Source organism: Phoca vitulina, unplaced genomic scaffold (assembly GCF_004348235.1).
Source record: "Phoca vitulina isolate PV1807 unplaced genomic scaffold, GSC_HSeal_1.0 scaffold1, whole genome shotgun sequence".
Lineage (NCBI taxonomy): Eukaryota > Metazoa > Chordata > Mammalia > Carnivora > Phocidae > Phoca > Phoca vitulina.
In genome coordinates this window covers 50575224-50594511 of record NW_022589704.1, presented here as the reverse complement: position 1 = coordinate 50594511, position 19288 = coordinate 50575224, and the positions used below count along the sequence as shown (strand labels likewise).

Here is a 19288-nt window from a genome sequence, read left to right as displayed (position 1 = left end):
CTTTACCTCAAATGCATGTTTTCTTACTAAGTACCCAGACTACCTTCACATTCAGGAGATACTAACATTATTTTCTATCCCATTTCTACCTCGAAATTTAGGGTTAAAAATAATTGATCTTAAAAAAAATCTTAAGAATTTGGTCCACCAGGGAATTTTTGGTTGGAGGAAGCTCAAATTTATTTTTCAAGACCGGTACATCAAATCATTCTCTCATAGAGAAATATATCTGGAATTTCAGGGTACTTTGAAGTACAATGAATTAAATGTCAGGATGAGAAAAGGTGATACATTCAAAATGCCATATTGACTTGTCAGTAAACTGCTTCCTGAGTGTGAAATACACTTGAATTAATTCTTCCAGGCTACCACCCAAGCTATTTATTTGTTTATTCCTTGTCTTGTTCCAAAAAGGACTTAAGATGGCAGGCTCATAAATTTATTTCAACAGTTTTTGTTGTTAATGTTGTTTTTGGCAGTTTTCTTTCCTTTTTCTGTCTATGTGATAACTTTGTTCTTTTGTTTTTATTAGTCCTTTTTTTTTTTTTTTTTTTTGTGAACTGTGAAAAGATGACCATTGCATCTGAGGGACTATTAAGACTGCACATTTGCCGGGGACAAGTTTGGGGAGACAAGTTAGTTATGCTGACCTTAGCTTAATTCTCAAGAGGCAAATCTTGGCTAAAACAAGACCAGCTAAGGAGAATGTTAAAGTTAGATGCCGTTTTCTTCAAGTTGAGGTCTAAGGACGGCTCTATACCTCCTCCGTACCCACCCAAGGAAGCAGAGAGGCCTAGGCAGAGGAGGTTCCGTCCCCTAGGACAGACAGAAGGGGCCAGGGGAATGTTGCAGGAGGAGTCTGAGAAGGAGTTAAGTTCCTCAGACAGTTGGGATTCAGCTTGTATTTTTGGAGTTAGTTGGGAGATGGAAATGGAGGGAATGGGTGAAGCAGAAAACTGCCTTAAGCCTGCCTGATGACTCTTGGCTTCCCACCAGAAAGTGCTCTTAGCTCAAAAATATCTTTGAAAACATGCCATTAGGCACAAAGCTTCACATTCCATTAATTACTAAATTTTTTGATTAATAACCATCCTCTGTGGTTAGGAGAACTGCCTCTGGAGTCAAACTCCTGGCTTCATTGCCTATTTGCTGTTGGTCTTGGGAAATGTGCTTCATCCTACCTGAGTCTCAGTTTCTTTTTCAGTAAAAGAGAAATGATAATAATTGTATCCCTAGTGGTGGGGTTGTGAGGACGGAATGGCTAAATGCACAGAAAGCACTTAGAAAAGTATGTGTCACAAAGAAAGTCCTCAAAGAACCCCAGTTATTTACACATCTACATGAGTTAGTCTCAGCAGATTTCTATTTCTGACATGAAGGGAAAGGAGGGTGTCCTCTCATGGGGATGGAAGTGTTTGAGACATTTTATGGGAAGAAGTTGGTTAAAGTGACTTTGGAGAGCCAAAGAACAATGTAAAGATTCTATGGATCATAAAGAAGTAGTGGGAGGAATCTCCAAAAATAACTTTTACCTACTTTAAAAATTTACCTAGTAAAATAGGCAAATTCATAGAGACAAAAAAATAGAACAGAGGTTTCCAGGGGTTGAGAGGAGGAGGAGAATGGGAGTTATTGTTTAATGGGTACAGAGTTTATTTTGGGATAATGAAAAAGTTCTGGAAGTAGAGAGCGGAGAGCACAACATTGCAAATGTACTTAATTCCACTGAATTGCACCTTTAAAACGGTTAAAATGGTAGCTTTTATGTTACGTACATTTTATCACAACACCACAGTATCTACCTAGTATTGTCTTCCCGCCCTGTTTTCCAGGGAATAGATATGTTACCTTTTCTAATCAGAGAAGTGAGACATAAGAGAAGGGCATTCTGTTCTTCATCTAACTGTGCGTCTGTCTGAGGATTACTAAGAGTGCTAGGGGTAGAGAAAAGGGTGGCCTGCAGGCCAGAAATGAAGCCTAAGGGCATATAGTTTCACAGATCTGGGAGAATTGACCACACCGCGAATCAAAGGACAGGCCTGCTTCCCCTGTGCCTTAGACTTGCTGCCCTGAGGCACCGCTCCTCTCCAGTTCAGCACCTCTTATTGTGCTGGAATTTCCTGGTTGAAGGAGGCATTTCAGCACAAGACCATCTCACATACCACATGGGATAATATTTGGGCTACACTCTTAATAAGACCTTAGGATTCTAACCATTACATTTCTAACATTCATCTCTCTTTTTTGTAGCCTTATTTTGACATCCTCTAGCGCAGTTCTCAAAGTGTGGTTCCTAGACCAGCAGGATCAGCAGCACCTGGGAACTTCAAGGCTCTGCTCCAACCAACTAAATGAGAAACTTTGGGGGGTGGAGCCCAGCACTCTGTTTTAACAAGCACTCCAGGTGACTCTCAGGAATGCTGAAGGTTTGAGAACTGCTCTCATCCATTCACGGCTTGCCAATTAACTGAATATCTCTGTCAGAAAAACAAGATTCAGTTGTATTCTGTTACATGGACTTAGCAGCACTGCTTATTTCCATAGGCCCATTATTTCACTGTCAGAGATGAAGAGTGTTGGGGAACTATCAGGAAAGTACTGGCGGGAGAATCTCCATAAAGGTATCTTAATGAATATTTTATATTGATGTTACAAATGAGAATTATCTGTATGTTACTTAATTGCAAAATAGAAAAGTCGGTTTCTCAACTGAGTTGGGGTGGAACATAGATACTTAGAAGAGCTGCAATATATCTGAAGGACAGGAGTGTGAAGGAAGACAAAAAATGTATTTCTTTCTAAACTTATGAGGCCAAAATACAACAAGAATGACAAGAGGGAGTGAACAAGAGCCAAACAGAATAGCAAAATAATTATCATTGTATATAGATTGTCCTTCATAAATATTTGTTGAATAAATGAATAGATGTATAAAAACATAGGCAGAGAATCTCTAGTCTTAGTGGTTGTTCAACAAAGTCATTTTTTGTTTGTTTTGATGCATATGTTATATGTGTTAACATTTTCAGTCAGGCCCTGCTTCATGTGTGAAAAGATGATATCTGAAAATGTTTTTTAAAATATTTGCTGTTACCCTGTGGCCCTTTGTCCATATAGTCAGCCATGATTTCATTCACTGACTCAAGTTATATGCGAAGCACAATTACTTAAAGGGAGAAAACTTCTGTTCCTGAACTTGACTTTTCAAAATCCAGATCCCATGGAAGGTGGAAAGGCCCAGGCAAAGACAACAGAAGAGTACACGAGTCAGAGCAGAGTTTCCATTCCTAGGACTGTGCACAGACGCCCTCGGTTAAGCAAGAGGAGTCGAAAAGGAAGACAGAAGGGATCTTGAGAAGGGACCCTGAATCCTGCCTGACTTCTCCAAACTAAGAAAAACCCTGAGGGGAGTGACAACACACCCCAAATAAATTCCCAGGATCCTGGAATAGAAGATAGCTGGATACCCCACCCTACCTTCAGCCCCCACTTCCAAGTGGAATGGGAGGATAACAAGATCCCAGTGCAGAGCTGGATGGTGTGTGTCAGGACAGACAGCCTCAAAAATGATGGTGACACAGAGCAGACTGACGGAGATGGAGATGAGAGAAAAGTGAGGAACAGTAGACAGAAGCAAAATATACTTTGGAAGTAGGCTTGCTGATAAAATATGGCAAAGAATGAGGAAATAACTTGTATTTAATGAGGAAAGTCTTTTTTTTTTTTTTTAAAGATTTTATTTATTTATTCATGAGAGACAGACAGAGAGAGAGAGAGAGAGAGAGGCAGAGGGAGAAGCAGGCTCCCGCTGAGCGGGGAGCCCGATGCGGGACTCGATCCCAGGACCCTGAGATCATGACCTGAGCCGAAGGCAGATGCTTAACCATCTGAGCCACCCAGGCGCCCTAATGAGGAAAGTCTTAAGTATCTGACTTTCTAGTACTTGACACTTGCCCAAGGACCACATATTGTTGTTTAGCTGTATCATGGAATCAATAGGTTTTGTGGGCTACTTTGGAAACTGAATCAACCTATTACCTTGTTTTAAGGGAAAATAGAATGTGAATTCTAAGTAGCTAACTCAGAAATCAAACTTTTGCATTAGGACTTCTTATTAGGGTAAAACGACTTCCTGGATGGATTAGAGATTAAGAATTTGAGCTTTGAAATAAGGCAGACCTATGTGGCTGTTAGGATGCTCTCAACAGCACGTGACATCAACCCTAACCTCAAGCAGCTTAAATAAGAGGGAGATTTACTATTTTCCTTAAGAAGAAAACTAAAGGTAGATTGACTCCATGAAGGGATTTTTAAAATCAGCAGGTCAATAACATCAAGGACTCAGGTTTCTTCCATCTTTCTATACTATCACCTTTAGTGTTAGATTTAGCTTTATGCTTATGGCAAGATGGTTGTACCAATTTCAAACATCATACCCAGATACAGCAAAACCCAGATGCACAGGACTCCCATTTTATGGAGAGGAAAGCATTTGTGCACACCCCCATCAGTCTTCCTTTTATATTCCATTAGCCAGAATTGCATCATGCATCCATATATAAACTCTTTGGTTAGGGAATCGGAGGCTAATTACTGGTTTAAATCAATTAGGATTTCACTCATTGTGACCCTGGGCCTGGGGTTGATCTTCCCTGAATCACTTGTCTTTGCAGAAGAGAGTGAATAATTGGAAAAAAAAAATGGGTTCTGTTGACGAGGAAGAAGAGTTAATGTTGGATTTAAGTTTAAACTTGTCTCTGACAATAATTATATGATCCTGAGCAAGTCCATTTGCTTTCTTCATGCCTCAAGTTTCTTAACTTTATAGTGGAAATAATATAAATATCTAATTCATAGGATTTTTTGAGAATTATATACAATCATATATGCAAGATGCATAATATGTTGCCCTGGGTATAGTTAATTGTCAAACAATCTTAATTGTTATTAATATCATTGTTAGGAAAGAACAATATTTAAATTTATATCTTTCTCTTTTTTTAATAATTTTATTTGTTTGAGAGAGAGCACAAGTTGGGGTGGAAGGGCAGAGGGAGAGGGAGAAGCAAATTCGCCACTGAGCAGGGAGCCCGATGCGGGGCTCGATCCCAGGACCCTCAGATCATAACCTGAGCTGAAGGCAGACACTTAACCAACTGAGCCACCCAGGTGCTCCTAATTTATATCTCTTTCAAATCTAGTAAATATTCATTTATATTTTTCTGACCCCAAATTTCACAAACAGTAAGATCTTATATAATACATGGAGCTTTTTCTTGTTAGTCATCTCTCAAAAGATCTGGTCAATTTTTTTTTTTTCCCTTTTCACTAGTCTGGCTGTTTTTGAAAGTTTATAGAAAGTAATATACCACAGATGGACAGAAAATATGAAAATCAAGCGAAATGTATTGCCACTTTTTCTAAGCCTGGTTTTCACACTCCATCCACAGGGTGAGAACAGCCTACAAACACAGCACTCCAAACAACCACCCCTCCCTACAACTCGCACCATGAAAATGGAGTTCATAAAAATCAGAATTTGCTTTTTAGGGAATCACTAAGCTCCAACAGTGTCTTAGCACATACCCTTCAAATTGATTTCCTCCGAGACTCCTCCAAATAAAAGCAATCTAAAATATACAAGAGCCCGTATCTATAAATGCTCCCTCACTAAGCCAATGACAAGCAGCTCCCTCCTGTCACCCTGATGGTGACCAGAGTAGGTTAGGCATGAGTAGGTCTTTACATGGGACTTTGCAACCAGGGATAAAACCACAGGATTCCAGAACAGAAATGGACTGGAGACTTCATCTTCCATGTTAAAAAACCAATGACTAGGGAAAAAGGAAATCAAAAACTCTTGCCCAGAGGCTCATCCTTAGTAGGAGCAAAGCCTGGATAGGAGTTGTTCAACATCCCACACAAATCTTGATCCAGGTCCCCCGCATGTGATACTAACATAAACATGTTAATTTTTACTCCAGAGAAGACAAAGTTGTTGTTGTTTAGCAAAGTACTCTCCTCCATTCTCAATTCTTTGGCATGTGATTTAAATAAAATTGATCTCTTACCTGCCTCATGAGATGTTTGACCACTGCACTTAAATATCCAACTCCCCTGGACCCACTGTTTGAGGGATACACATACTACCTGACTAGAATCCATGAAACATAAAGGTTGTGTTTGTTGGAGCCTCTGGGTAAGAAACCCTTTCTCATTCCTGCTGCATTTGAAGGTGTGAGGCTATAAAGCTTGAAAATACTATTGCCATCTTGCTACCACTCAAAGCATCAAAAGGAGGCCATTACAGAATGAGTGAAACACAGAAGTGGCTCCCTTGACATCATTTTTGCCCAGAGTCACCTATGCTTATAGTCAGCAATAGCCATCAATGTTTTGGCAGTGAGACTTTCTTGAAGGTGGTTTGGTTGGGCTTCCTGTCACTTATAATTAAAATAGTCATGAGAGGTGTTCATTAGTCCTGCTCTTTTTTTCCCCTTATTGCCTGTGCTGGTTCTAAATGTCCATGGAGTACACATGAGTCAGTGCCATCATGATGTGCAGGTTGTAGTGACTAATCACAAAGGGGTTGCTCTCCAATGTCACATTGAACCCATAGTTTTATAGCCCATGGTCTATATTTTGGCCATAAGTATCGTAGTGCTTGCTCTTAACCATGCTGAACAACTGAGTTTAAAATAAATAGTAACTGGGCGCCTCGGTGGCTCAGTCGGTTAAGTGTCTGCCTTCAGCTGGGGTTGTGATGCCAGGGTCCTGGAATTGAGTCCTGCATCGGGCTCCCTGCTCAGTGGGGAATCTGCTTCTCCCTTTTCCTCTGCCACTTCCCCTGCTTGTGCACTCTCTCTCTCTCTCAAATAAAAAAATAAAATCTTTAAAAACATAAATAGTAACTAACCTTTCTGATTTTGCAATGCTACTTACATTTTGCTTATTTGAAGGGCTTAGCTGTGCACTGTTAGCTCCATCTTTATCTATATATTCCAGTTGTGCTTGGCCATTTGTCTCTTTTCCTAGGTAACTTCCTAAGGATAACTTCTCACCTAATCTTTCTATAAATATTATTTCTCTTTAACCCAAATATCATTTTCACTCTTTGTCTCCAGGCTAATGGAAGCCTTCCATTCTATAAAAAGTATGAAACAAACAAGTAAATGTCCCTACTAATAGATTGTTCTATTTTGGATTTTTCCTACACTAACAAATTCTTGAAAAATAATCTAATTTCTTCTTGAGTTGTTCCACATTAATCCTTCATACTACCATAATCTGGCCAGCTTTTCTACTGAAACTCCACTCAGAGGCAACAGGGATCTCCTAACTGCATTCAGTGGTTCTCCCTGTGGTATTTGATTTACCCTTTTCAGTAATCCAGCTCTCCACTGGCTTTTGGTGCTTCCTATCTTCAGATATGCCTCTTGCTTCTGGATCTAGTCTTCCTATGTCTCCTTTCTGGTAGCTCCATGCCTAACTTTCAATGCCTGCCTTTCCCATATCTGTCCTTGACTACCCTCCCAATCCACACCTCTATCTGACATTTCATCCTGTCCCCTGACTTCGGTTAGTAAGGTTGCATGGTGACCCATATTGAGATGGAACTCCAAGAGCGTTTGAAAGCTTAATGGTTAGAGGTGAGAAAAATGCACATTTGAAAAGTCAAAAAATAATTTGCTTTTTTTTTTCTTCAGAGGCTTTATTTTACCTTCAGAGAAAGACTGCTCTTTTGTTATATGAAAAATCTTTTCAATTGGTCCATTAGCTACACAAAAGTAAGGTGAAGGCCCTACTCTGGCATATAGAAGATTGAGACAATGTGCCTGCAAGAGATGAACCACTCTGAACAGTAATGTACATAATTGTCCTCATTAGGAACACAGTTGCATTGCTGCAAATTTAGTGTCTAAATATAGATTTAGACTGCATAGTCTTTGAACATAGTTGTTGATCCTTGAGATGAATGCACAATTTGACATTAATTTTGATAGCCCCCTTCCTTTCTCTTGGCCTTGGAGCTTAAGGTCCCGAACTCAGAGTAGGAAAATATGCTGAAAGGCACTCCCATAGGTGATGATAAGCTGGCGTCTGGAAGATGGGCTTAGACTTTAGAGGATGCAGATAAATGCCTGGGAGGGGACCTCTACAGAAGGGGTTGCAATGTAGGTTTTGAGAGCATCCATCAGGAAGGCCTTAGAGCAGTTACAGCTGAGTCTAGCATCAGTTTGGGGAGCTGGAGGAAGGCATTGAGCTCACGCTTGGGAGTAGTACCCACCTTTGGATTGCTGGATTTGAGAGGAAAATAGGGGACCTGCAGAGGAACAATTCAGCAGTTTGAAGCCAGAGAGCTAGCTGCAGAGGAAAGTGACAACCAGGAAAGATGGGTAAAATAAGTAAACACTCACTGAGCATTCCCAAAAACTTTAGGATAGGGAACACGTTGAAATAGCAAAGGAATTCCAATTATAAAAATAAAGCATAAAAAAATCTGAGACCGCTGTGTTGCAATCCCCAAATTCACATTTCTGACACTATATTTCTGAACTCCAATGCTCATATATCTAGCATGTTCTAGACGTTTTTATTTTTTTTAAGATTTTATTTATTTATTTGCCAGAGAGAGAGAGAGCGAGAGAGGGCATGAGCAGGGAGAGCGGCAGGCAGAGGGAGAAGCAGGCTCCCTGCTGAGCAGGGAGCCCGATGCAAGACTCCATCTCAGGACCCTGGGATCATGACCTGAGCCAAAAGCAGCCGCTTAAACAACTGAACCACCCAGGCGCCCCTCCAGACGTTTTTAAAAAATTAAGTCCTTTTGTTAGAAGCCATGCATTTAAGAATGAGCATGGGGAGCTTTGCCAGAGAACAAAACTCATTAACTTTAAGGAATACCTGCAAGTCCAATCCTATCTAGTTTGGAATCTTAACTCTGTACAATTCTTACTCCCTTTTACTCTCTCTGATTACGACTGAGTGCAGCTCTTTAGTGTTTCCTCCTGTAATCTGTCAGTGTGCTTGGGTTTCTCTCCCTAACTCAGAACCTACCTGTTTCTTACTTGCAACATTTGTCCTTATGCCTAGGTTTGTCTTCATAGCTCTTGAGCCAGTTCTAGACACCAGCTGTGTGCACAATTGTACTCTTGATTCTGCTGACCATGTGTCTGGTATTCACTTCAGGTGCTCAGTAACGATTTGTTTCATGAGTGAATATTTGTTGGTAAATCCCTGTACTCGATGATTTCAAGGGGCTTAGACTCTAAAGTGCTCCAAACTTCACTCACTTTCTACTAGAATAACTTCTGAAAATCCTGATTGACATAACTGCATTCTTGCTCAAATTAATCTCTCACAAAATGAAGGACCCTTAGACTTAGTAAGACACAGAAGTTAACTGAGAATGTTGTTATCAAGATGTGTATCCTATTAAGATTCCTTTCCATCAGTTTGGACTTTGCTTTCATTTCCAGGTAACTATAGCCCACCTGTCTTCTTTTTTTTTTTTTTTTCAGGATCAAAAACTACTTTCAGGAAATTATTTGATTCACTTGGAAGTATAAATTCTATATTTTAATATGATATATATCCTAGAGGTATCTGCATTTTTATTAGTAAGACAAAAGTAGTGGTTATTATTTAACTTTTACTCTGTCATTTAATCCTCAGATCAACCCTATGAGGCCAGCATTGTCATTATTCTTATTTTACAGATGATAAAGCTAGGAAATAGAGAAGTTAAGTAATTTGTTTAAAGAAAGGAAGTATTGAGCAGAGGATCCAGGCTTTGAACAACCCATTCTTTCTGAATCAAGAGTCTGTGCTCTAACTATGGTAATCCTAAGACTTGGATTGGTTCACATTAACAAGATGAAGATATAAATTGTGTTATTAGGTGGTATTAGTAAACATAATATCCATCTCTGAAAGTATACCTCCCAGTCAGCTGCCTCCCCTCATGAATAGCAATTTATGAGGCTGAGGATGCAAGTTTGCCTGGCAATATCCCAATCTAAATAAGGACAATTGAACAGGTTTTTTTTTTTTCCCTTAAGGCCACATGTTTCTTTTTTTTTTTTAAAGATTTTATTTATTTATTTGAGAGAGAGAGAGAGCGCAAGAGGGGGTAGGGTTAGAGGGAGAAGCAGACTCCCCGCCGAGCAGGGAGCCCGATGTGGGACTCGATCCCGGGACTCCGGGATCATGACCTGAGCCGAAGGCAGTCGCTTAACCAACTGAGCCACCCAGGCGCCCCAAGGCCACATGTTTCTGACTTACAACTCTGCAGCTTTGAAAAACAATAGCCTCTAGGGACACTTTCAAAAGCAGAACTCATAAAATATTGGCATTTACATTTGAAAATGTCTTGTTAAAAAACCAACAAACAGTTGTATTCATAAGGAAATTATGTTATAATCCTTCAAAGAAGGTCAGAATTCAAATTTGGTCAGAAACTCCGTTTTTATTTTTCTCACTTAAATCATCCTTCAAAAGAGATTTTTTTTGTTTTGATTTGTTTTCTTAACTGAAACCTGGCAGTCACTAAAGCTTAACAGGAAAAGTGTGTGTGTGTGTGTGTGTGTGTGTGTGCGTGCGTGTGTGTGTGTGTGTGTGTGTGTGGGGGTTTTAAACCAATTAATAATTTGTTTTATCCTGCTTTATTATGTGTTGACCTTTTTCAGCAGTCCAGCCCAAGTTAAAAAAAAAAACAATGCCTCGCTGGAATACTTACTGAACCATTTTTTCCTTTTTTTTTTTTTTTAAAGATTTTATTTATTTATTTGACAGAGAGAGCAGAAGCAGGGGGAGCAGCAGAGGGAGAGGGAGAGGGAGAAACAGGTTCCCCGCTGAGCAGGGAGCCCAATGTGGGGCTCAATCCCAGGACCCTGGGATCATGACCTGAGCTGAAGGCAGACACTTAACCGACTGAGGGACCCAGGTGCCCCTAAACCATTTTTTTCTAGAAAGAGAATTTTCCATTAAAAACATCTCAGAATTCAGCAGGTTTTTTATATAAAATTTAAAAGCACCTAAATGCTTCTTCATCTCTCTTCCTAAATCATCTGTTTTACTAATATTCCAAAGTCAAACTCTAATAATTGTATATGCATCTCAACAAAAACATTCTCAGTTTACTGCTGTGTCTTACTAAGTCTGTTGGAAATCAAATCACATCAAGGATTATTGCTCTAAAATTTCTAGCTGATATTTTGATCATAAATCACGGCCTTAGTAGATTCATAAGAGATAATCTTAGGTCTAACCAGTGGCATTATGGTAAATGTTTAACCACAGGCTCTCCAGAAAAAACAAATCCCGATTTGTTGCATTTCCCAGTTTCCATGGTGTAAATAAATACTCCCACTGTAGCCAATTTCAAGCTACCAATGTGGCATCACTGAAGGCAGAGTTGGAAGTGATACAAACACAATCCACACAACACTGGGTCTGACAACTCTGACAGCATGTGAGCTTTCATCAGAATTTCCAGGAAGTCTCCAAAGTCGCCGAAGTCAGATGTTACTGAAGAGATGCAGATGAGATGCTGGGGTAAGCTATGTAACCTTTCTGTCAGTGTATTTCCTCATATGTATGAGGTATGTAAAACGGTAATAATAAAGTTTCTAGGTCATGGGATTACTGTGATGGTTAAATGAAATAGTGCATTAAAATGCTTAAAAGAGTTCTTGGCACATAGCAGGCTATAATAAGAGGTTTTTAGTAATAAATGTTAGGTATTGTTTTTCTAGGATCTATAATTCCAACTGTCAGAATGTTTTACACATTGTCATCTTAATCTTTCAGAGGTCATTAAAAACCATCCTGAGACGATGCCAATTATAGAGAGAATACTAAGAGAAAGAAGAGAAGCCATACCTTAGTTTCTGTCCCTATTTTGACAAAGCCTACATCTGTGACCATTGGCAAACCTGTTTACTTCTAAGAGCTTTGGTTCTCTTATTAGTAAAGTGCAGAAAGTAACACATAGGGTTGTGGGGAGACTAATATGAGCCCTTGGAAGATGATCCAAATGTGGGGCAGTATTATTAATCCAATTTAAAAATCAAGATGCCATGGAGGCATGGAAGCATTAAAATAAAATAGTGAAAAGGTTTGTGTCATTTGAGTAAAAACTGGGAATGATGTTGTGTTAAGAGCTGGGATTTTTTTTTTTTAAAGAGAACACACACACACACACACACACACACACCAGTTCTACTATGAAGCAGTTAAGCATTTTTTTCTTCCCACAAAAAAGCAATTTTCTAAAAAAGCAATTTTCAAATGAAAAGTAACTATACTTAGAAATATACTTAGAAATAACATATGTGTAAATGAGTTAGGGATCATGGAGAACTAAGTTAACGACATATCCATAGAATCATAATTTTCTGGGAAACTTAATAAATATAGCATACAACAATCTATCAAATGAAAGACAAGATGTATTTAGGGAAACCAGATAGTTAACGTTATGCCATTATGAACAAATTTTGTAAATCTCCAAATAATTCCTTAAGATAAAATTTCTTTAGTTTTATAAATGAATACAAAAAATAAAATGTCAAGGACAGATTGAAGAAATCTTAAACACTCAATTTGTGAACATTCACTCAATTTGTGAACATTCACTCAATTTGTGAACAATGAAGAGCATACGTGAAAATGAAGGAGCAAGGAAATTACAGAAACGTCAGATTTTTTAATTTACACTTTGAATCTCTGTTCACTTAGAAGAATTATATACATTATATATATTCAGTGAAAGTTAACCAGGAAAACAATTCTGCATAAAGTTTATGATCTAAAAGTGTGCCTATGGGCGCCTGGGTGGCTCAGTTGGTTAAGCGACTGCCTTCGGCTCAGGTCATGATCCTGGAGTCCCAGGATCGAGTCCCGCATCGGGCTCCCTGCTCGGCGGGGAGTCTGCTTCTCCCTCTGACCCTCCCCCCTCTCATGCTCTCTCTCTCTCATTCTCTCTCTCAAATAAATAAAAATAAAAAATAAAAAAAATAAATAAAAGTGTGCCTATGATTACCCCCCCACACACACACACAATTTATGACTCTAAATCATGTTTTAACAGAGGAGTTCTGTTCTGGGGACAAAGAAAAAAATCACCTGTGCAGTGCAGCCTGCACCATGCCCTTTTCTGTCTGTTATTAGTGAAAATTCTCATGGTCTGATATTAAAAAGGTCAGTACCTGATATAGGAAGATCTCCAAGTTTCCTTAGGGGAAGGAAAGCAACATGAAACACTATATATATAGTGTCTAACTTCCATAAAAGGCGAAGAGAAAAATATGAAATAAAAATTTGTAATAAATCATTAGAAATAAACATAAGAAATTTAGGAATTGGAAATATGAGTGGATTGGGATGGGATAAGGGTGGAGGCAAGACTTTTATAAGGCACCTTTTTACATTATCTTTATTTTTAAATCATGTGAATTTTAACCTGTGAAACAACAAGTGGGGTGTGTGTGTGTGTGTGTGTGTGTTTAAGCCCAGTACACATGGATATGTAAGAACTTCAGTCTCACATCTGGTTTAACAGTTCTCGCCTTTGCCAAGCTCAGGCCTGACTCATGCATGGATACCTGCAGAAGCGAAGGGGAGTGATGGATGTCCGCACTCTCCATGTCCCATCATCTGTCCCACTCACTCTGCTGTTTCTCATCGTTCAACAATGTGGTGGGGGGGGGTGGCAGGAAATTACAGGAATCAGAGGGTGTTACAAGACTGATGTGTTTGTTGTCATCTATGGGACAAATGCCCAAATGCTGGTTATTTTTCTCTTCTGGGGAGCTTTTGTGTTTCCTTCAGAGAACTTGCTACAACCCTCTTGGATGTTATGTGTTCTCTGATATTTGGGCTGCATATTTATGATTTCTCCCTGGTTTGTTCAACAATCACCCCATGCAGCCAGCCTCTTTTTTGTCTTCTGAAGTCAGTTTTCTTCCACTACTGGTCAATCCCTTCAAAAGACTTCTACTTCACTTGCCTCATGACTTTGAAAAGCTTAGTGCCTTTTCTGTGCTAAACTCTGGAGGGACATGTCTCTTCCTCCACAGTGTCCCTTTTACCTGTGAATTCAAGGTAGTCTGTATCAGCCTGCCACCTTTATCTCTGTTGAGATGACAATCAGGAACCAGTCTTAGTACACTCTAAACTCTAAGAGATAGTGGTCAAAGCTCTTACAAACTCTCATATACTCCACTGAGCCTTCTAGTAGCATTAGGATTCTCAGGATGCCCTCTTGAGGTTCTGAGGTAAGTACCCTCTTAGAGGAAAAAAAGGGAAAATGAACAGTTTTCTCTTAAGGCCAAGGTTTCTTAACCTCCATTCTATTGACACTTGGGGCTGGATAACTCTTTGTTGTGGGGGATTTTCCTGTGCATTGTAGGATTTGTAGCAGTATCTCCAGCCTCTACCCATCACATTACAGTAGCACACTCCCACCAACCAAACCAAAATGTATCCAAATATTGCCAATGACCTGGTCAACAGCCACAGCACCAGGCTAAGAACCCTCTTCAAATAAATCCCCATTTCGTTATCTCCTTACCACTCTGCTAAGTATGAGGCTAGGTGATAAGGTCTAGGTGATGACTGAATACACTTTTGGGACTGTCTCTTAGCAAGCCCTGCACAGAGATTCTGACAGGTACATCTTATGAGAATGTGTGGACATGCGACATCCATTTTCTCAGCTGGAACTCTGGAATCTTGAGATAATAGGAAAATCCTTGTATCAGTGAAAATCGATATAAGCCTATATCTGTCTCTGAGTTTACAAATCTGCACCTAAAGACAATGAGGGTAGGGAGAGAGGAGACTTTAGTTTGTTCATTTAGGACTTAATTGTTTGACTATTTTTTTTATGTTCACCTATTTGGATTAAAATGTGTATTTTTAAAGAAAGGATCACAGTCCAGTTAAATAGCTACATGAAGAAAAACTCTTTAAATTTTAATAAGATCTTTATTCCGGTTTCATGACTAAGATATGCTAAATTCATATTTGAGATAAGTGAAGGCCAAGAAAGAGGAAAAGGTAAGAGAGGCAAAGAAGATAGAAGGGAAGGGAGACGAAGAAGATAGAAGGGTAGGGAGGCTAAAACGCACCTTGTTTCATCAATGTAAACAGCTTCCAACACAGATGCTGCATATTCAATATTCTTCTTTAAGTCTACGATGTTAACATCACCTTTTTCCAGCTGCTTCACTAAGCATCTTAGTCTGTTTCAAAAAAGTAGTCAAAAAAGAGAAATAAGAGATTTATTATAAATATGTGGAAAATAGTCCAGTATTAAATACACAAATCAAGTTAAACCAGTAATATATCTTTCTAGCCCATCAAATAGAAATATTTTCAGGAATTTTTTTGATATAATTAAGTTCAGTTTTTGTCACTTGAACAACTCTTGAAAATTATATTCACCTCTCAATAATATTAGGGTGGTAGATTGCTATTTTAGGTACTATATTTCAAGGATAGTCTTTCTGAAAATTCAAAACAATAGAAATATTTCCATAAAAGTATATTCCTGACACTAGAATTTATTCTATGGCTGTTCTCCTTCTTCAGATTTGGCACTAAAAATTATTTAAAGGGTACTATTTATATCACTACTGTAGCAATTATTCAGTATATAGCAATAAAGACAAAAAGAAAGGCAAAAGATCTGAGAAAATACAATTATGATGAGAAAAAAAATATATGTATGTATGCTTCTTGTTTTTACTGAAATGATTTTTCACCTGAGGCGAATCTGTACAATATTTTCTCTTCTTTTGCACATACAATGTTCCAACTTCCTGAGGAATTTTAAAGCATAGGGATCAATTAAGCCATGTCTGGATTCCTGACTTACAGAAACTGGGAGATAATTAATATTATTGTTTCAAGACATTAAATTTGAGGATTAATTTTTTATGTAGCAATAGATATGGAGTGAGATAATATGAATACCAATACTTCTGTAAGTTCCTAACATTTTCAGAAACTTCTGTGCATTAATTCTAAACCAAGCGTTTCTGAAGATATTACCCTATACTAGGCAGAAAAGGAAAACATATTCTTTACTCTCTACATATTATAGATAAACAATGTGAGGACTATTTATCCATTTTCCTATTAGGAGACGAAATTTAATTCCATTCCTGAACAAAGGTATTTTAGAGAGAATGGAGTGTATCTACTTTTAGGCACTGTCTTAGAGATAGCGTAGCAGATTTTCTGAAAATTTATTTTGGATGATTTCTAATACCAAGGCTAAGGGTTTAAAGATGAGTTAAAAATTTCAGCAAGAGTTTTGACAAATACTTTATTTCTCCATGGGAAAAAAGCCACACCTAGACTAAAACTTCTTCAGGAATCTACAATTATTTTTTGTGCCATACATTTTTGTATGATAAAATATTAACAGATAACAACAATGCAAAATAAAATCTATGTGTTAATTTAAAAAAGTCTACTCATACAGTCAGCGAAGTAAAACAAAACAAAGATAACAACTAAAACAGGTTACTGAGAAAGGAAAAATTAAGCCTGTCTGAATATGATGATAATGGAGAAACACATAGAGTGTTCTGAGATTTTTGTAATGCTTATTGACCCAAGCACGTTATACTTAGTGAAATTGCCTTTTATGTGTGAGAGCAAAAGAAAGAGTCACAGCTCTGCAATGACTTAAACATATACCACTCATGTATCCTTCTTGTGAAAATTACTTGCTACAATGTGGTTGTATTTGGTGGTTGTATGAGGTATTTTAAAAGCACTAAGTACTTCAGATGATTGGCTTCTCTTCTTCGGAATAAATAAACTCTTTTTTATTTGAATTCGCAATTTTCTCCACTAAAAACCTACATTTTTCAGGCTCTCTTGAAGCTAGTATAGTCATTCAACTGCTTTCTGGCCAAGGAGAGTAATAGGAGGTTGTTGAGTAAGAGTTTCAGAACAATGATTTTGAAGAGGGCTAACTCAGCTGGAAGGCATTCTCTTTTATCCTTGCCAATTCCTTGCTGCCCAAATGTAGTGGAACTGTCTCAAGGTCCAGCAGCCATTTAGGATCATGAGGCCACCTGGCAATAGAAAGTTACCCACTAAGAATGGCAGAGAAAGAAGATGCCAGTGGCCTGAGTCCCATGCTGTAAATCTACCTGAATGAAGTCACCTACCTCTGAAATTATTTCATGAGAAGAAAAAAATGTTGTATTTAAGCTACTATTATTTTGAGACTTTTATGTGCAGCTGAACCCAATCCTAACTGATAAGTCAAATAAGAAATGACTCAAAATAAAGAACTCGAGAATGGCAAAATCATCATAGAAAATGAAAAGGGGATGTCCCTGGGAAGCTACCCATAGGTGCACTTCCTAAATCATGACAGCCTGCAGTTGTTCCCAGGGGTATCATCCCATCAGCAGATAAGACCCGATGAAACCAGTGACAAGGAACATGCTGTTTCACAGAGACATCTTGATGTGGTTTAAAAACAACAAAGGTTATGAATTTTTATATTTTATTATGGGTATAAACCTATAATCTGACACAAGAAATTGCTCTGAAAAAATACTCCAAAAATACTCCAAAAAGGTTTTACCACCTAATCAGAAAATCAAGTTAGATAAGGTTAAGTTAGATAAGGTTATAACTATAAAATCATAACCACCTCTACATCCCATACACACACACACACACACACACACTCCAAAACTCACTATGTCAATCCAAAAAGACTGGAAGGAAATATAGATTTGGGGGTTACTGGGACTTCTTTCTCTTTTATCTCCTTTGCCTGTATGCACCAAATTTTCTCTACCGAGTGCAAAATTCTATTTACAGAAAATGAAAACTGTTGTATTGTAAACAGATTATTTATAATCAGAACAGCAGGTTAATGGAATAATTAATATAATTATTATTCCAATTGTGAACTTGCTTTTGTAGTCAACTTATGCATACAATAATCCCCAACAATCTTATTTAGGCTATTATTTCACTCTCTTTATAGATGATACAAGGTCAAACATCCTTGACCCAAATATGGCAAAGATGAATCATTTTCAAATGATCATAATTTCTAAATTAGTGGGTTCTAAGGTATTAAGGCTTTACTACATATATCTATACAAATTTTAATTTTTTAAAAAAAGATAACTATATTTACCTAATACCTCAGCCATCCTGTGGGTTAATTCTCAGAACTAAAAAAGAAATCACAGTCATGTGCACAAAAAACAAGTTCTCTTAATTTAGTAAAACGTCTTTTTAATATTTATTTATTTATTTATCTATTTATTTATTTATTTTGAGGAAGGGAGGGACAGGGGAAGGAGAGAGAATCTTAAGCAGGATCATGCCCAGCGTGGAGCCCGACGTGGGGTTCACTCTCACGACCCTGAGATCATGACCTGAGCCGAAATCAAGAGTTGGTTCCTCAACTGACTGAGCCACCGAGGCACCCCATGATTTGGTTTCTTTCATCAGAGTAGGGAAGCATAGTGAAAAACTGTGTTCTTAATGCAAGGTCTAGGTATGTTCTTCTTGTTCCCGAAGCTTAGGTTAAATAGATATATTAGATGTTCTAATCTGTGCAGCTTCCACTGATTGCTGGGTTGGAGACTCCACTGGCTACCCTGTTGGGTAGTAAAACAAGTTAACAGCTATTGTATCAAACATCATAGACCAGCTATTTATAAGCAGATGATATTGCCAAAAAAGTGTTAAAAATCCAAGTCAGTTAAATAAATATTTAGCATTTAGTACTATACCTGGGGCTATGAGATATATATATGAATACATGTACAATATATATGAATGCATATATAAGGATACACACACACACACACATAATGCATGGGCACCTGGGTATACACCACAGTACCTGTCTTCAAGGTATTTGCAATCTCTGGGGATGGCATGACATATGCACCTAATATGGTCAAATGTTGAAATGCATACATTCCTCATTACTTTTTTTATACAACCCTAATTTCCAAGAAAACTGATTTAGTCATTTTTCCTCAAACATTCTCTCATCATCCTAAATTGAAGCTCTTCTCTCTTACTGAAATACCTCCATATCCCATCTTTAACTGTCTGAATCATGTTTAGTAACTAAGCATATCTGGGGTGCTGCCTATATCATGAGCCCTTTGAAGATTACCATCCATTGTGTTCTCTCCCAACTTAGAAACAAAACCACACTTCATTTACTCCTCACTAACAAAACTGAAATTTCTCTGGCTTCCTTATAATTTCAATTTTGGGTACA

General features: G+C 38.1%; 1 protein-coding gene across 6 annotated transcripts in view; it reads right to left on the bottom strand.

Annotated features, from left to right (window-relative positions):
• The window catches only part of PDE1A (phosphodiesterase 1A), a 321855-nt gene that overhangs the window by 79244 nt on the left and 223323 nt on the right, over positions 1 to 19288 (bottom strand). For all 6 annotated transcript variants that reach the window (XM_032406893.1, XM_032406903.1, XM_032406875.1 and 3 more), the window contains one exon: positions 15132 to 15245. In XM_032406893.1, coding sequence (XP_032262784.1) covers positions 15132 to 15245 — 114 coding nt within the window. The remainder of the gene's footprint in view (positions 1 to 15131; positions 15246 to 19288) is intronic.